Source organism: Mesoplodon mirus (assembly GCF_964341445.2).
Source record: "Mesoplodon mirus genome assembly, chromosome: 13".
NCBI classification, from domain to species: Eukaryota; Metazoa; Chordata; class Mammalia; order Artiodactyla; family Ziphiidae; genus Mesoplodon; species Mesoplodon mirus.
The window spans coordinates 17,228,007-17,247,321 of NC_138989.1; the positions used below are offsets into that span (position 1 = coordinate 17,228,007).

At 39.3% G+C, this 19,315-nt stretch overlaps 1 protein-coding gene across 1 annotated transcript in view; it reads right to left on the reverse strand.

The window, feature by feature from the left end:
- SPPL3 (signal peptide peptidase like 3) overlaps positions 1-19,315 on the reverse strand; it is a 118,763-nt gene that overhangs the window by 37,520 nt on the left and 61,928 nt on the right. Inside the window, exon 2 of the mRNA XM_082641068.1 lies at positions 5,498-5,575. Coding sequence (XP_082497194.1) covers positions 5,498-5,575 — 78 coding nt within the window. The remainder of the gene's footprint in view (positions 1-5,497; positions 5,576-19,315) is intronic.

Here is a 19,315-nt window from a genome sequence, read left to right on the forward strand (position 1 = left end):
TGCTTTTCTTACAGAGCTTCCCATCTCAAAAATGGCACCATCACTGGGTCCAGCTGTTTCAGGCCATAAACCTTGGAGTCACCCTTGACTCTTCTCTCTCACACACTATATCCATTCCATCAGCAATCCTGTCCTAAATCCACTGATATCTCATTCCACCATTATTAGCTTAGTTAAAGCACCATCATTTTTTGCCTATACTAGGGCAGCAGTCTCCCATGTTTCCCTTATTTCACTCTTTCCTCTTATTCAACAATCTATTTCCCATACAGAACCTAGACCAACCTTTCTAAAACACAAACCAGATAATATCACTCCCTGCTCTCAACACTCTGTTGTAGGTTGATTTTTCCAACTGCATATGGAACATTCTCCAGGACACATCATATGCTAGGCCATAAAACAAGTCGCAAATATTTAAAAGGATTGAAACCATAAAAAGTATGTCTCTGAGCACAGCAGAAGTGAGCCTGTTGAAATTCTTTTAAATAACAGAGAGAATTTTGACATATTCCAATTATTAGAAAAGTAAGCGACACATTTATAAAGAACCCACAGGTCAAAGAAAAAAAATCACCAGGAAAAATATCTTGAATTGAATGAAATGAAAATACAACATAACAAAATTTATGGGTTGCAGTTAAAGCAGTGTTTATAGGGAAATTTGTAGCTTTAAATGCCTATGTTAAAAAAGAAGCAAGGTTTCAGGGCTTCCCTGGTGGCGCAGTCATTGAGAGTCCGCCTGCCGATGCAGGGGACATGGGTTTGTGCCCCGGTCCGGGAGGATCCCGCATGCCATGGAGTGGCTGGGCCCGTGAGCCATGGCCGCTGAGCCTGCATGTCCGGAGCCTGTGCTCCGCAACGGGAGAGGCCACAACAGTGAGAGGCCCACGTACTGCAAAAAAAAAAAAAAAAAAAAAAAAAATCCAAACAAACAAAAAAAATGAATCAACAAAAATATAAGGGAAAACAGACAAATTCCAATCACAGTTGAAAACTTTTAACTATCCTAGAAATTAACAGATAAAATAAAAGGCATTCAGATTTGAAAGGAAGAAGCAAAGCTGTCTTTACTTGAAGGCTGCATTATCCTGAATGTAGGGAACACCAAGAAATCCATACACAAAAAACTACTAGCACTAATAAATGAGTTCAGCAAAGCTACAGGATACCAGGTTAATATTTTTAAATCATTCATAGTTCTATATACTTAGCAATGAAAAATCTAAAAATAAATCAAGGAAAAATTCCATCAACAGTAACATCGAAAAGAATAAAATACTTAGGAATAAGTTTAACAGAAGTGGTGCAAACCTTGCACACTGAAAATTACAAAACATTACTAAGAAAAATTAAAGATTATCTAAATAAATGGAGAAACATTCCAGGTCCCTGGATTGAAAGACTCAATACTATTAAGACAGCAATTCTCCCCAAACTGATCTATAGATACACAATACCTATCAAAATCCCAGAAGAGGGCTTCCCTGGTGGCGCAGTGGTTGAGAGTCTGCCTGCCAAGCAGGGGATACGGGTTTGAGCCCTGGTCTGGGAAGATCCCACATGCCGCAGAGCAACTAGGCCCGTGAGCCACAATTACTGAGCCTGCGCTCCGCAACAAGAGAGGCCGCGATAGTGAGAGGCCCGCGCACCGCAATGAAGAGTGGCCCCCACTTGCCGCAACTAGAGAAAGCCCTCGCACAGAAAGGAAGACCCAACACGGCCATAAATTAAAAAAAAAAAAAAAAAAATCCCAGAAGAATTTTTGTAGAAACAGACCAGCTGAACCTAAACTTAATAGGGAAATACAAAGGATCCATAATAGCCAAACACTTTTGAAAAAGAACAGAGCTGTAGGGCTTATACTACTAGATTTCAACATTTACTATAAAAGCTGTAGCAGTCGGACTTCCCTGGTGGCGCAGTGGTTAAGAATCCACCTGCCAATGCAGGGGACATGGGTTCGAGCCCTGGTCCGGGAAGATCCCACATGCCACAGAGCAACTAAGCCCATATGCCACAACTACTGAGCCTGTGATCTAGAGCCCGCAAGCCACAACTACTGAAGCCCATGTACCTCGAGCCCATGCTCTTCAACAAGAGAGGCCACCGCAATGAGAAGCCTGTGCACCACAACAAAGAGTAGCCCCCACTCACCGCAACTAGAGAAAGCCCGCGTGCAGCAATGAGACCCAACACAGCCAAAAATAAATAACTAAAATAAATAAATTTATAAAAAAAAAAAAAAGAAATGGGGAGTCCCGTGACAAATCTTTACACTTATGGACAACTGATTTTTGACAATGGGTGAAGGATCGTCTTTTCACCAAATGGTGCTGGGACAACTGGATAGTCATATTCATAAAGACGAATTTAGATTTGTACTTCATTTGTATTTCACAAAAATCAACTCAAAATGAATTACAGACTTAAATGTAAAACGTAAAAATATAGGAGAAAAACTGTGCTCATGGATAAGGCAAAGAGTTCTCTGGTACAACACCAAAAGCATACTCCACAAGACAAAAAGTTGTTAAGTTGGACTTTATCAAAATAAAATATGTTTACACTTTGAAAGACACTGTTAAGAAAATGAAAAGGTAAGCTAGAGACTGGAAGAAAATATTTGCAAATCATGTGACTGAGGGAGAACCTGGATCTAGAATATTTAAAGAACTGTTACAATTTGGTATAAGACAACCCAATTTTATAATAGGCAAAGATTTGAATAGACATTTCACCAAAGAAGAAAAACACATGCCTAACAAGTACATTAAATGATGCTCATCATCTTTTCAACCTGATCTCAGTTACCAGGGAAATGCAGTCAAAGCAGAATGAGATATTTCATACCCTAGCACTAGAACGGCTATAATAAAAAGATAGTGGGCTTCCCTGGTGGCACAGTGGTTAAGAATCCTCCTGCAAATGCAGGGGACACAGGTTCAAGCCCTGGTCCGGGAAGATCCCACATGCTGCAAAGCAACTAAGCCCATGAGCCACAACTACTGAGGATGCGCTCCAGAGCCCACGAGCCACAACTACTGAGCCCGCATGCCGCAACTACTGAAGCCCACGCGCCTAGAGCCCGTGTTCCACAACAAGAGAAGCCACCACAGTGAAAAGCCCGTGCACCACAACGTAGAGTAGCCCCTGCTTACAGCAACTACAGAAAGCCTGCGCGTAGCAACGAAGACCCAATGCAGCCAAAAATAATAAGTAAATAAAATAAATTTTTAAAATAAAAAATAGATAGTAACGTGTTTTAAAAAGCCCTTACCAGCTACTGAACTGTATGCTTAGAAATGGGTTAAAATAGTAAATTTTATGTTATGTATATTTTACTGCACACACACACAAAGCCTTTACCAATTCTTTAAAAAAAAAAGATGAATAAAGCAGGAAAAACCAAAGCCAAACCCCCCCAAATCTTCCATCTTTAGATGGCTTCTCTGGTGATTTCTATCAAATATTTTAAAAAGAAGTAACACAATTTCACGTAATCTTTTCCAGAAAACAGAAGAGGAGGAAATACTTCCAAATTTACTTAAAATGAGGTAAATTTAAATGTATAATTAAAGGCATCATGATTTACTTTTTGCAGAAAGTGCATTATTAAAGTATAAAAGACATAAAGTATTGGACCACAAGTCTTAAGAACTGGGTTCCAATCCAGATTTTGTTACCAACTAGTTGTATAATCTTTAGCAAGTTACCTCATCTTGTTGGGCCTCAGTTTCCTCATTTGTAAAATAAGGAGACGTACCAGAGAAATCCTTTCCATCCACATAATATAATTCTATGGTATATTTATTACATAAAATTTTGTTTAAAACTTGCCCAATTCTAAGTTGGTATAACCCTTCTGGAAAACAACATGGCAATATGTAGTAAGAGCCAGTTCATACTCTTTGGAGAAGTTTTTCAATTTTTGGATATTTATCTTAGGGATATTTTTCAGCCAAAGCAAAAGAATACATAAAAAGATGGTCACTTTAACAACTCACATGTCCCAAAAGAGTGGAATAAGATAGTAATACAAAGAAATATCAAATTACTAAAAATTAGTATGAAGAGGATAATGAAAAATATTTTTGTTAGATAATAAACAGAATATAAATTATTTAAACTATAAAAATGTACACAGTATATAAGTATGTGCCAAATAAAATGTCATATGAGCTAATGAAAGGAGTATTAGAGTTGTGAGTCTAAAGGTTTTTTTTAATTATAGAGACTTTTGAAATGTTGAAACATTATATACTCAAAAAGAAAAACCCAAAAACTTGTCCAAAGGATAGAGATACCAAATATCAGGGTTATGCTGATGAGGTTCTAAATTGCCCTGGCTTGACTAATGCTTCCTAAGAGTGGTTATGAACCTAGGGCTCCCAGCTGAAGTCTCAATGATTAAAACTTTTATCAACTGATACTGGAATTATCAACAGTATTTTCCTTGTCCTACTCAGTGTTGGGATAAAGCCTGGAAGTCTTATGATTTTACCAAATACCCATTAAAATCCAGATATAACACTGGATAGTTCAAAATCCTTATGCCTGATTGTTTTGTTTATCACTGTTGCTCCCTTTCAAGTTCTCAATTTTTTTTTTTTTTTTTTTTTTTTTTTTTTTGTTACGCGGGCCTCTCATTGTTGTGGCCTCTCCCCGTGCGGAGCACAGGCTCCGGATGCACAGGCTCAGCGGCCATGGCTCACGGGCCCAGCCGCTCCGCGGCATGTGGGATCCTCCCGGACCGGGGCACGAACTCGTGTCCCCTGCATCGGCAGGCGGACTCTCAACCACTGCGCCACCAGGGAAGCCCCAAGTTCTCAATTTAAAATTTCTCAGGCAGCCTTCATTTTTAAATGTATCAGCCACAAAACTATTTGAGTTATACAACCACCAAATTTCCTCTAAAGTAAGAATAGTGAAAAGAAGGGAGTACCTAGCTTCCTGATTTTCCTTTGTATTTCTATGGCTGTTTGCTAGGATGGGAACTTCGAAAAGGTCAGCAGAGAGAATACTTGGTAAATGCTACCATGCACAATCCTCATAAAAGTAGGTTGAACCATATGATATTATTTGTGTAGGTCAAAAATTTGACTATCAGCAGTCTCATATGGCTCAACGTAGGTCAGTGCCTTTTCTTTAATTAAGAAAAACTTTATGTCCCCTTTGAGACTCTGTAGAATCACTGTCAAGGACTCTCCTTACCCCTCTCAATGAGTGTATTTACATGAATCCTTTTTTTCAGAACCAGAATTTAAGCAATTAGTTTTTGCTTGTTTGCATTAAAATGCCAAAGCCATAAGCAAAACCAAGAAGTGTTTTAACAGAAGCCAACCAAAGAATAAATATCAGAAATATCCTGTTCAACTCAATTCCTGTCAAAGTCATGTTTTTCCTCACAGAAGCAATAAGTTTGGGTGCCAACATTTTCAGAGCAACGCTTCTTTCACTTCCAACAGAAATCAATCCCATTTTGAGAGCATCTTACCTGAAACTACCATAGACTATAAGTAGAATGGAAATCAGAAATGTAGACACTTGACTGGAATCCACCAGGGAATAGGCCCTAGAGAAATAAGAGGAAAAAAATTTTAATCACATGGCAGCAAGTCCTCATGGAGTTTACAGTCTAATGGATTTCTATAAACCCCACTAAGTTTTATTTTTGTCTTTAGGAAGGAAAACAGGTATAAATTAGCAATTAACAAAATACATAATTAAAACATAGATCTGCTAGCTTAACATTAAGAGTAAATGTATGATTCACAGCTATTATTAGTTAACATTCACAGGATGTTAAATGACATTAATGTAAAAAATGCCATCTCCGTATGATAGGCAGTATGTGCTTCCACTACCAAGTTAAAAAGTACCGGGCTTCCCTGGTGGCGCAGTGGTTGAGAGTCTGCCTGCCGATGCAGGGGACACGGGTTTGTGCCCCGGTCCGGGAAGATCCCACATGCCGCGGAGCGGCTGGGCCTGTGAGCCATGGCCACTGAGCCTGCACATCCAGAGCCTGTGCTCCGCAACTGGAGAGGCCACAACAGTGAGAGGCCCGCGTACCACAAAAAAAAAAAAAAAAAGTACCAAAACATCTACCAACTCTGTACACTTGAATTATCAATAGTATTTTACTGGTTTTGCTCAGTGATGAACTAAAGCCTGTGTCTCTCTCCTGGATTCTAGTTTTATTTTTATAACTGCCTATTGGTTGTCTCCATCTAGGTGTCCCACAGAAGGTTCTTTAAAGTCAAAAAGCCCAAAACTAAAGTCATTATTCTTACCTTCATACCCAAATGTCTTAAGGAATGATATCATGATTCCCTCAGCATTCTTGACACCCTGTTCTCTTACTTCCCACATGTGATGACAGTCAGTAAGTCTCACAACTTCCACTTCCGCAAATATCCTACTTCTCTCAGGCCTACTACCAATTCCTTAGCTCCCTTCTATGGCTTGACTATCAGAGATCTTTTTTTTTTTTTGGTGGGGGGTGGCGCACATCGTTCGGCTTGTGGGATCTTAGCTTACGGACCAAGGATCAAACCCAGGCCCCCTGCAGTAGAAGCGAAGAGTCCCAGGGAATTCCCAATGTTTGCAAGTCTGTCTTCAGGAATTCACCGTTCACACTATCCATTCACGTTATGGATTTTCCTAAAACAAATTTCTCTTCATTTTTTTCCCTCAGTATATATTTAATGATGCTTCTGTGCCCAGCACTCTGCTAGCCCCCAGGGACGTAATAAAAATCAAGACTGTCTTGGTCTTGTCCCTGAATGTCTTTTCTAAAGGAATTTAAAAATTAAATTTTGTTCTAAAGCAATGAAAACAAAAAGTTAACATAAGCAAGTGAATATAATTGTTGAAAATGTTATAAATTTTCAACAAGTATAGGGTACCTTGAGAATGTTTAATAGGTGGATTCTACCTAAGAACTAGGGGTGGGGGGGCTTCCTTAGGGGGCAGATGAATGAGAGAGATACAAGACTCAACAAAATAGGATTTGTTGATTGTTTATGAGGCTAAGAGAGGATCCCCAGGTAAGCAGCTGGTGGATGGCTATACCATTTGGCAAAAAAGGCAACAGGAGGAGCAGATCTGAAGTTCTGGATGTGCTGAGGAAACAGTTGGCTATCTGGGTCTAGAGTTCAGAAGCAGCTCTAAGCTAAGGATACATATTGGGAGCTCATAGCCTTCCACATGGTAATTGAAGCCACGGGTATGGGTGAGAAGAGGACCCAGGATGAAAGCCTGAAAATTCAGAAATTTAAAGATCAGAAAGGAGGAGGAGCTGCAAAGAAAACAAAATGAAACAGTGAAAGAGGAAGAAAACCCAGGATAGCAGGTAACTGATGAAGTGTCTTCAAAGAGGAGCAGGATCAGAGATGCTGCCTGAACTTAAACTGCTCTACCCCTTACCAGCAGTTAGTTTTCATTTGCGTTAATTACTTTTCTGATGTAATTAATTTTAAAGTGAATTTAAAGTGAGATTGAGCAGCTTTTCATATAATTAAGGGCCAATAGGTATTTTAAAAAGCAACTTAAAAGTTTTTCAGACTCTTGATCTATAAAATATGAAGGGAGCCTGTTTTTGTGGGGGGGGGCACTTTTCTTTTGATGGTGTTTTACTTAGATGACTTAGCTTTTCTGTACCCGTCATGTTCTGAAGCATACTGCCATTCCCTAAAAGGTAGATTAAACATTTAAACTTCCCAAACTCAGTGTCTTAAGGTTTGTTTTTTTCTTTTGCTATAACTCTCAAATCAATGGAGACCCTCCAGAGACATCACTTAAGACTTCTAGAAGTCTGGGTTGAATTTTGGTTAAACCAGCTCTTTCTTCCTCCTCCACAGCTTCTCTATGCTGTGCTCTACTCTGTGTGACTAACCACACTTAGTCACTGACTTTCCTCACAATCTGTTTTTCAAGGTGCAGTCTCGGCCGCGTGTTAAATAAATACCTTACGAAGCGGCTGATTAGCACTACGAGTTCTCATCTCCATTTTCTGGCGATAAGCATGCTACCCACTACAGAGCAAAATGCATGGTTTCAGAAAAAATGCTCTGATGTTTCATTTAATGGTTTCTTCTATACTGGACCAGTTTATTTTTCAAATAAATCTGTACCAAGAAAATATGGTTAAAACTGACTCCTAATATAGTTCATGGTATTTCATCATTTACAGTAAAACTTTTTAAAAAGTTTGAACTTTGCAAACTACCAAATATCACATAATTAGAAGTTATAATTTATTTCACAGTGTTATTTGAACTTTCATATATTGCAACTCAAACTACCATTATGGAAGTTTTACAACAAGCCTTTTAACAAAAAGAATTTATTATAAAATACAGAACATGGATTAAAATCAAAGGCCAGCAATCTTTTTTTTTTTTTTTTTTTTTCTCTTTGCGGTACACGGGCCTCTCACTGTTGTGGCCTCTCCCATTGCAGGGCACAGGCTCCGGACACGCAGGCTCATGGGCCCAGCCGCTCCGCGGCATGTGGGATCTTCCCGGACCGGGGCACAAACCCGCGTCCCCTGCATCGGCAGGCGGACTCTCAACCACTACACCACCAGGGAAGCCCCAGCAATCTTATTTTACAGCCCCTCTGTATCCTATACTTCAGACTCTACCAAAGCATCAACAGAAATGTATCATCTCTCAGGCCCTCCCATTGAGGTGACTGTTTCCGGAGACGCTGGATTCACGATAAAGAAAGGAGGAATTACTCTACACTCTGAAGTAAAGGAATTCTTACAGAGATGCAAAAAAGAAGCTACATACATGCATTTGAGACACGCTGAAAGCAGGTTAGCCAAACGCACTAAAAACAGACTTGAAGACTTTGCCAAATAATGTATTAGTACAGGTCAGCTGTTGAGTTGAAACATTTTATATGGTCATTATGAAAACCATTAATTCTTTAACTACACTCCCCCAATTCTTAATAGACAAAGAGCTACCAGAAAGTTCTCTCATATATAAGGTTACATTTCACACCCTAAGATTTTTAGAACCATGCTGGATTTTAGGAGCTGCTCTACAGTCAAGCATCTATTTCTAGCTGCTTTACCAGCAAGTGCTTAGACACATATCCTGCTAAAAATCATGCCAAACTGAGACACAGAGAGTTCTGTTCTATAACGTGTTCTATGTGTCAGCCTGCCAGCTATACAATGAAAGCATTCTTGTCCACCCAACAAACCAAGCAACTACTATTCCAACCCTGCACACTGACCTAGAATAGCACTTGGCAAACTTTTTGGTCTTGAGACCATCTATACTCTCAAGGACCCTGAGGGCTTTTGTTCCTGTGGGTTACAACTATTGATATTTACAATACTAGAAATTAAAAGTGATAAAAAAATTAAATGCTTATTTACTAATTCATTTAAATATAATAAAACCATTACATGAGCACATAAATTACATTTTTAAAGGAAAGATAACTATTTCCCAAAACAAAAATTTAGATGAGGGGCATCCTTTTACATTTTTGCAAACCTCTTTAATTTCTGGCTTGAACAGAAGATAGCCAGATTCTCATAATTGCTCCTGCATCAATCTGTTGCTATATGTTACTTTAGTTGAACTTTATGAGGGGGAAAAAAATCTGGCCTTACACAGATGTGTAGCTGGAAAAGGGAGGAATATTTCAATAACCTTTTCAGATAACTGAGGATATTCTTCTTTGATACTACACTAAAATTCAATAAGTGGTAATTTCTTAAAGGTTACTTGCAGTGTGGAATCTGAAACCTTATCAGTGAATTTTAAAAAAACTATATTACATTAAAATCCCATGGACTATATTATAGTTGAATGGATCTTTTACCCATGGATGATTTTGTAACATCACGCATTGGTCACCTGGAAGACACTGGTCACTGAGTTATGCAGCTCTTCCAGATGTTGTTACATTTCATTACACGATATTTGAAAAACCACATTTGTTAATTTCACTTTTTAAAAATTTTTTATTTATTTTTGGCTGCTTCGGATCTTCGTTGCTGTGCGTGGGCTTTCTCTAGTTGTGGCAAGTGGGGGCTACTCTTCGTTGCAGTGTGCGGTCTTCTCATTGTGGTGGCTTCTCTTGTTGCGGAGCACAGGCTCTAGGCATGCAGGCTTCAGGAGTTGTGGCACGTGGGCTCAGTAGTTGCAGCTCACGGGCTCCAGACCACAGGCTCAGCAGTTGTGGCACATGGGCTTAGTTGCTCTGCAGCATGTGGGATATTCCTGGACCAGGGCTCGAACCCATGCCCCCTACATTGGCAGGCAGATTATTAACCATTGCGCCACCAGGGAAGCCCTGTTAATTTCACTCTTGAGGCTAATGATAATGGGCACAAAATTTCCAAAATTCCTATTTTCATGCAAATTTTATCACTGGCAAAAATAACTTTTTTCCCCCTTGAAGTAACAGGCTCACTTCATTCATTTTTGAGAAACTGTCTGCCACACACCCAAGTGTGAATAACTCCATAGTTTGTCCACTAGTCATCCTTCAAGTAAAAATGGAAGGTTCCAAGAAAAAAGTAGCTAGTTCAGCTAGCATTTTTTTTTTTTTTTTTTTTTTTTTTTTTTTTTTTTTTGCGGTATGCGGGCCTCTCACTGTTGTGGCCTCTCCCGTTGCGGAGCACAGGCTCCGGATGCGCAGGCCCAGCGGCCATGGCTCACGGGCCCAGCCGCTCCGCGGCATATGGGATCCTCCCAGACCGGGGCACGAACCCGTATCCCCTGCATCGGCAGGCGGACTCTCAACCACTGCGCCACCAGGGAGGCCCATCAGCTAGCATTTTAAATGACTGCACAAGTGTTTTTCTTAAGAAAACCAATGGTATTTTATTATATAGCAGAAGTGCTTAATAAGAACTTTAAAAATTTTAATTGAAGTATAGTTGACTTACAATATATTAGTTTCAGGTGTACAACATAGTGATTCAGTATTTTTTATAGATTACACACCATACAAAGTTATAAAATATTGACTACACTCCCTTTGCTAAACACCTCTGTGACTTATTTATAACTGCCGGTTTGTACATCTTAATTCCCTTCACCTATTTCGCCCTTTTCTCCCCTGTGGTAACCACTAGTTTGTTCTCTGTATCTGTTTGTTTTGTTATATTCATTTGTTTGTTTGGTTTTTTTTAGATGCCACATACAGTATTTGTCTTCCTCTGTCTGACTTATTTTACTAAGCAAAACACCCCCAGCAGGTCCATCCTTGTTGTCACAAATGGCAAGATTTCATTCTTTTTTATGGCTGGGTAATATTCCACAGTGTGTGTGTCTATGTATACATACACATGCCTCCACATCTTCTTTATCCATTCATCTGTCAGTGGGCACTTAGGTTACTTCATGTCTTGGCTATTGTAAATAATGCTGCTATGAACATTAGGGTGCATTACCTTTTCGAATTAGTGTTTTTGTTTTCTTCAGATAAATACCCAGAAGTGGAACTGTTGGATCATATGATAGTTCTATTTTTAAATTTTTGAGGAACTTCCATACTGTTTTCCATAGTGGCTGCATCAATTTACATTCCCACTGACAGTGCACAAGGGTTCCTTTTTCTCCACATCCTCACCAACTCTTGTTATTTCTTGTCTTTTTGATGATAGCCACTCTGACAGGGGTGAGTGATACCTCATTGTGGTTTTGATTTGTATTTTCCTGATGATTAGTGACACTGAGCATCTTTTCATGTGCCTGTTGGCCATCTGTATACCTTCTTTGGAAAAGAAGGTCCTCTGCCCATTTTTTAATCGGGGGAAACTCTGCGTTTTATTAGAAAAAAACAAGTGTGCTCAAGGATTGAGATTTAATAAAAGCAATTTTCACTGCTTTGCTCTAAGTGAAACTGCCTTTCTTTTTTTTTTTAAGCAGTGTGTGCATGGCGGTGAAGAATACAATGATTATTAGCTCAGTTTGGTGCCACTGCGTTGATGCATGTTACAGCAGCACAGCAATGGTTTTTTTAAATGCGCCACTGCTTTTCACTGCAAGAAAAAAAATGTCAAAATGAAAAAGGCAAATAACTTTATTAGCATTATGAAAATAGTCTGACCTTGTAGACTCCCTGAAAGGGTCTGAGTAAACCCCAGTGATCCACAGGCCACAATTTGAGAACTGCTGCCTTATACAGTTCCCCACAAGCCCTGGCTATATAAACTGCTAGTATTTTCTCACATGCAATTCTAACACATCACAAAACACCAAGGGTAGCTACAATTTTTTTGTGCTTTGCAAAATATTTGGCTTCAAATACAATATGCAGAAAATGACATATTCCAGGCCTAAGAAATGTTACAGTCTTTCTCTTCATGATGGAATATATTGAAACAGAATTTAATTTGTATTTTTATCAAAAATATTGTCTATCATAAGGTCCACAATAATTCTCTTCCACATTTTTTCTTATTTTAAGGGAAAAAAAGCAAGTATGTATTCTAAGCATAGTAATGGAACAGGTGTCTCATCAAATAAAATTTTAATAAATTAAATCCATGTTTAAGATACAAAAAGACAAAAAGTAAGACAGTCATTTAAGAAGGTTACAGTCTAGTAAAGACACACTGTACAAGGCGGCAGAATGTAATGTTTAATAGGAAACAAACTGCTATGGGACCTAATCAAACTTATAAGCTTTTGCACAGAAAAGGAAACCATAAATAAAACGAAAAGCTAACTTATGGACTAAGTCCCCAGTATAATCAAGGCAGCTATGAAGCAAACACGGCATTCCTTCCTACAAGAGATTACGTGGTGCAAGCTCAGGAGCAGATGTTGGGTTGCTTTCCAAATGAGGGTGGGATGGGGTTTGGGGAACCTGGAATTTAAATATGACCTGTGTTATAGTAGCTGCTTAAATTTTTTTTAGCTGCCTTTTGATGAATTAAGGTATGGAAGTTTGCTGCTGTTTCCTATGTGAAAAGCTGTATCAGTAATCAGAATAGCAATATTTACCTGCAATAGCATTTAGTGCTGAATCAAGATATCAACTGATGTGGTGTGACTAAATAAATCTTAAAATACATATGTAATTGCCATGTTGGTGCTTTTAAAATTTTAGAAAACCTTCATCTTTAAATTTGGCTCTCTGAAATAAAATTCTACTATAGATGGGATGTTACATTTAACTGTAAAACAAGCTTCTAGCATTTGGTCAAAAATAAATGAAGGGGCTTCCCTGGTGGCGCAGTGGTTGAGAGTCCGCCTGCAGAGGCAGGGGATACGGGTTCGTGCCCCGGTCCGGGAGAATCCCACATGCCGCGGAGTGGCTGGGCCCACGAGCCATGGCCGCTGAGTCTGCGCGTCCAGAGCCTGTGCTCCACAACGGGAGAGGCCACAACAGTGAGAGGCCCGCCTACCGCAAAAAAAAAAAAATAATAATAAAATAAATGAAAAGTATAGCCAAATCAGAAATCACAAACACTTCTTTGTCCTTTTCTTAACGTGCAGATCTTAAACACATTTTTGAAAAATTCAGTGTTATTTAAAAAATTCAAATAATAAAGAAATGTGAAATGATGAGTACCATTTTTTAATAAAAGTGGGATTATGTGATATATTGGTCTTCAGCCTGCTTCTTCCTGTAACAGTTTTCCACGCTGTTCTTTTAAATTTCTTCATAAACAAAACACAATGACTGTAGGGAAAAAAAAAAAAAAGTTGAGGGAATTCCCTGACGGGCCAGCGGTTAGGACTCTGCGCTTTCACTGCCGGGGCCTGGGTTCGATCCCTGGTCGGGGAATTAAGATACTACACGCCACGCTGCACGGCCAAAAAAAAAAAAAAAAGTTGATTCACCTCACTTGTTTCAGTTAACTTCATCTATAGAAGGGGGATAATAATGTAAAGTATTTAATACAGCACTTGACACACTACTCAATAGAAGACTGTTGTTATTACTTAGAGGAGGGAGTCACCAGCCTATATATATAGCGCTATGGGTTGCCACACACCAGGAGTGGACAAACCATGACCTACTGCTATTCCAATAAACAGAGCCAAGCTCATTCATTCGGGTACTGTCTATGGCTGCTCTAGAGCTTCACTGGCAGAGGTGAAAACAGTTAACCCCTGAACAACGTGGGGGTTAGGGGTGCCAGCTTAGAGTTGGCCCTCTGTATCCGAGGTTCATCTGTATCTGTGGATTCAACCAACCACGAACCGGGTAATACTGTGGTACTTACTACTGAGAAAAATCTGCCTTATAAAGTGGACCCGCACAGTTCGAGTGGACCCCCATGTTGTTCAAGGGTCAACTGTAGTTTTGACAGCGACCATATGACTCACAAAGCTCAAAATATTTAATATCTGACCCTATACAGAAAGAGTATGTCAACCCTTGCTGTTTACTATTGTTACTGCACAAGGGTACCTGGCCTAAGTTAGTAACCTCCACCCCGATCACCTTAGAAGTACTAGGTGCTTGCTACCCTGCTCTATCTTCTGCTGGCTTGTGCCCAGGGATGAAGGACTGCCGCTTCCCTGGCTCACCGCATCCCCTTGCTTCTGGGTCTGTAAGTAATAAATCTTATGACTATTTCCTTGGTGTGGGGGTACTGAAACTGCACCTTCCATCAGAACGACCCTGTGGATTTCACTTCCCCAAAGTGGGAGCTCAGATGCTGAGGAAACTACTTGGGGACCCCGCGTGGGTGGTTTGTGCCCCCTCATCCATCAGGTCGAAATCTACATGTTCTTAATTCAATACACCAGCTCCAGCTTCACAACACAGTAGGTGACAAAGTGTGGATTCAAATTCAGACAGTTTGAGCCCAGAGCTCTAAAGTACTCTGTGCTAAATATCTCCCAAAAGCAGACACTCCGCTGTCTGGAGAGGGCTCTTCTGTCCTTAGCAGTAACAAGAATATTTAATACCTTTGTTTTTTTCTAGAGATACACACAAAGAATTAATGACTGAAGTCTTCAGCTGGAATCAATCCACTATCACGCCTTTAAAAAGATTCAGATCAAATAACTACTGTCCAAAGACTCCAAGAGGAGGGGAAAAACCCCAATACAAATACACTGTTAGAAACCTAACCAATAATGAAAAGTCCTGGGTGATTCTACTTGTGAATTTTCTAATTAATCTTGACAAAAAGTGAGACATTCATAAGATGAATGTCCAAATTTTAAAGTCACACTAAGAAAAGACTACTTTTAAGTTGGTAGCTATAAAGGATGCTGGACTCTATTCTATAGGTGGAGACTTCTGCCACTTGTGAGAATATTTTCAGAGAAAACTGTTGGTTTAGTATGAGTTGAACTCTTGTTTACAAACAGAGATTAAATTATGGTGTTTTAAAAGGTTGGGCTATATAAATTCCCCAAAACTTGCAGTCTTTCTCTACACACAGGTGCCGCAAACACTCAGACAAATGTTACCTGGCCTCCCATAAATAATAAATATGAGAACAACCTGTAAAAGGTGAGTAATTCATTAAGAAGTGTCCAACGCCCTATCTGAAAGGCCTAGGAGACTGAGAAATAAGACTGCTGTAAGAGTAACAGTAACAGCAAAATCAGCTAATGCTCTTGGGGCTCTCACCATGTGTCTGGACACTGTACTAGCTGTGTACATCTAACTCAGTTTATCTGCACAACATTCCTCTGAAAAAGGCGCTGTTATTATCAGCTCTAGAGATGAAGATACTGAAGCAGAGAGAGATGAACTACTTTGCCCAAGGAGGGATAAGAGCTAGCATGCCAGCCCAGGTAGTCTGTCTCCAGATCTAGAGGTCACACTCTAAACCATTTCACAATATAGTAGTCACCCCCTTACCCACGGTTTCACTTTCCACAGTTTGCTACCTATGGTCAATTGCAGCCTGAAAATATTAAACGGAAAATTCCATAAATAAAACAAGTAATAAGTTTTAAATTGCACATCGTTCTGAATAGCGTGATGAAATCTTGCACCGTTTTTCTCTGTCCTGCCTGGACGTGAATCATTTCTTCATCCAGCATATCAACTCTGTATACCTACCCTCCCATTAGTCACTTAACCTTCTCAGTTATCAGATCCACTATCATGGTGTCACAGTACTTGTATTCAAGTAACCCTTATTTTACTTAATAATGGCCCCTAAAGCGCAAGAGTAGTGACACTGCCACAGTAAGATACTCTCTTACCGTGCTTAATTTATAGCAAAACGGTACAGTCACTTTAGCAAGTTTGACAGTGTCATATAAAGGTAAACAAGTTAGCATATTGACCCAAGAGAAATGAACATATATATCCACACAAAATCCTAAATGTGAATGTTTACAGCAGCTTTATCCAAAATTGCCCAAAACTGGAAACAATCCAAATGTCCATCAACTAGTGAAAGGATAAACAAACTGTGGTACCTTTATACAGTGGAGAACTACTCAGCAATAAACACACACAAACGACTGAGCAATGCACTATGTATGGATGAATCTCAAATGCATTACGCTCAGAGAAAGAAGGCAGACTCAAAACACTACAAATACATCCCATTTATATGACATTCTAGGAAAGACAAAACTAAAGGGAGAAAAAAGAGACTAATTGCCAGGGGTTGGGGGTGGGAGGAGGGATGATTACAAAAGGGCATAAGGGAATTTTGGGGGGCAATGGAAATGTTCTATTTCTTGACTATGATGGTCCAAGACTATGTGTATTGTCAAAATTCACAGAACTCTACTCCTAAAAAGAGCGAATTTTACTGTTTGTAAATTATACCTTAAGAAATCTGACTTTTAGAAAAGTAGGGATGACTGGCTGATGTATTAAGAACATATTATGACTTCTCTGGCGGCCCAGTGGTTAAGACTTCACCTTCCAATGCAGGGGGTGCGGGTTCAATCCCTGGTTGGGGAGCTAAGATCCCACATGCCTCGCGGCCAAAAAACCAAAACACAGAACAGAAGCAATGTTGTAACAAATTCAATAAAGACTTTAAAAATGGTCCACATCAAAAAAAAAATCTTAAAAAAAAAGATTATAGAAGCAACCTAAGTGTTCAATGACAAATGAATGGATAAAGAAAATGTAGAACATATATATAAAATATATTTCATATAAAAATATATATAAATAAAATGGACTACTACTCAGCCATAAAAAAACAATGAAATTTTTCCATTTGCAACAACATGGATGGACTTGAAGGGTATTATGCTAAGTGAAATAAGTCAGACAGAGAAAGACAAATATTGTATGACACCACTTATATGTGGAATCTAAAAAATACAACTAGTGAATATAACAAAAAAGAAACACAGATATAGAGAACAAACTAGTGGTTAACAGTGGGGAGAGGGAAGGGGAAGAGGGTAGAGGGTTAAGAGGTACAAACTACTACGTGTAATATAACTAAGCTACAGGGATATATAGTACAACACAGGGAATACAGGAATACAGTCAAAAATTTATACTAATTATAAGTGGAATAGAACCTTTAAAACTGTGAATCACTATGTTGTGTACCTAACACTTACGTAATATTATACATCAACTATACTAAATAAGTAAATAAATAAATAAATATCAACCTTGGGCGGGGGGAAGAACAGATTATAGTGCGGTAACGCAGAAGCAGAGAGAACGGGCAACTGTGATAATTCAGGCACAAGATGACAGATGATGGCTGGCACTGGGGTAAAAGTCATGGCAACAGTGAGAAGTGATCTGATTCTAGTTATACTTTGAAGATAAAGCTCTGCAGAATTTCCTGATAGATTGAACATGGAGCACGAGAGAAAGAGGAGCAAAGGATGACTACCATGGTTTTAGCCCAATCAAGTGGAAAGATGGAGCCACCACCAACAGAGATGTGAAGGCTACAGATGGAACAAGTTGCGGAGGGGGGAGGAAGGGAGGTTGGGGAGTGGGGATCAGGAACTCAGTTCTGAGTTCTAGTCTGCTGTAAAATAGAGATTATGCCATTACTTAACTCATAGTTTGTTCTGTTTCTGTAAACATCACTGCATTCTCCATTTCAGTTGGAAGTCCTACTATGCAGACTTTGCTGTGATCCTAGAAAGAAGCCCAGGCATCATATAGTTCTGCTCATTGCAGCTTGATGGGTCTACCAGCTCTCACTCCCAAGTTAAACATGTTCCTCTTTTACAAAAGGGAAAAATGTGTTCACTATCTTTGGCTCCTTTAATCAGGTTCCACTTACACCCCTCTTGAAGAAATTCCTCCATGTTACTATTTCTATATTTCACTCCTTATGTTCAATGTTTATCCCACTAGTTTATGCGAAGGAGAGGTTGTATACTTTGGGAATTCATGTCTGAATCACTTATATTTCTGATACAGCTTTTCCTTCCTATTATGGAGTTTTTCATTTCTACTAGTAAAGTGCGTGCTTAATAGAAAAAAAACAAAACCTTTTTGTTCTCATTTCTCCCTTCTGTTAGCAGTTCCTCCTAAGTTCTGTAGCTCCTGATCCTTTTTGCAGAGTCTCTCTATTCTCTCCTTTACATTGACTATCATTTTAATCTGAGAGTTGAGAAGAAAGAAAAAGCTACTATAGATTCCTACTGAAAGGTTTTCTTCCCTTAAGAGAATGCCAGTGCTGTTTCCTACGGTAGCACTGTCACCTAGAAACCAAAATTCTCAGCTGACATAACATTTCAGGGCTAATCTAATTCCTAGGAAACTACTTGGCACAGTTCAATACATAAAAACCAGCAGTATACTTGCCTTTATACCACGAACAATCTTAACTCTCAAATTGTAAATTCCTAATAGTAATTATAGCTCCTTGGCTTTACTGACCATTTAATATGTGTGGGGTGCTGTGCTATGTGCTTTATTTATTTTTAAAGCAACTTCATTGGAGTATAACTGCTTTACAATTGTTAGTTTCTGCTTCATAACAGAGTGAATCAGCTATACATATACATATATCCCCATATCTCCTCCCTCTTGCGTCTCCCTCCCACCCTCCCTATCCCACCCCTCTAGGTGCCCACAAAGCACGGAGCTAAACTCCCTGTGCTATGCGGCTGCTTCCCACTAGCTATCGATTTTACATTTGGTAGTGTATATATGTCCATGCCACTCTCTCACTTAGTCTCAGCTTACCCTTCCCCCTCCCCGTGTCCTCAAGTCCATTCTCTACATCTGCATCTTTATTCCTGTCCTGCCCCTAGGTTCTTCAGAACCTTTTTTCTTTTTTTTTTAGATTCCACACATATGTGTTAACATACGGTATGTGTTTTTTCTGACTTACTTCATGCTGTATGACAGACTCTAGGTCCACCCACCTCACTACAAATAACTCAGTTTTGTTTCTTTTTATAGC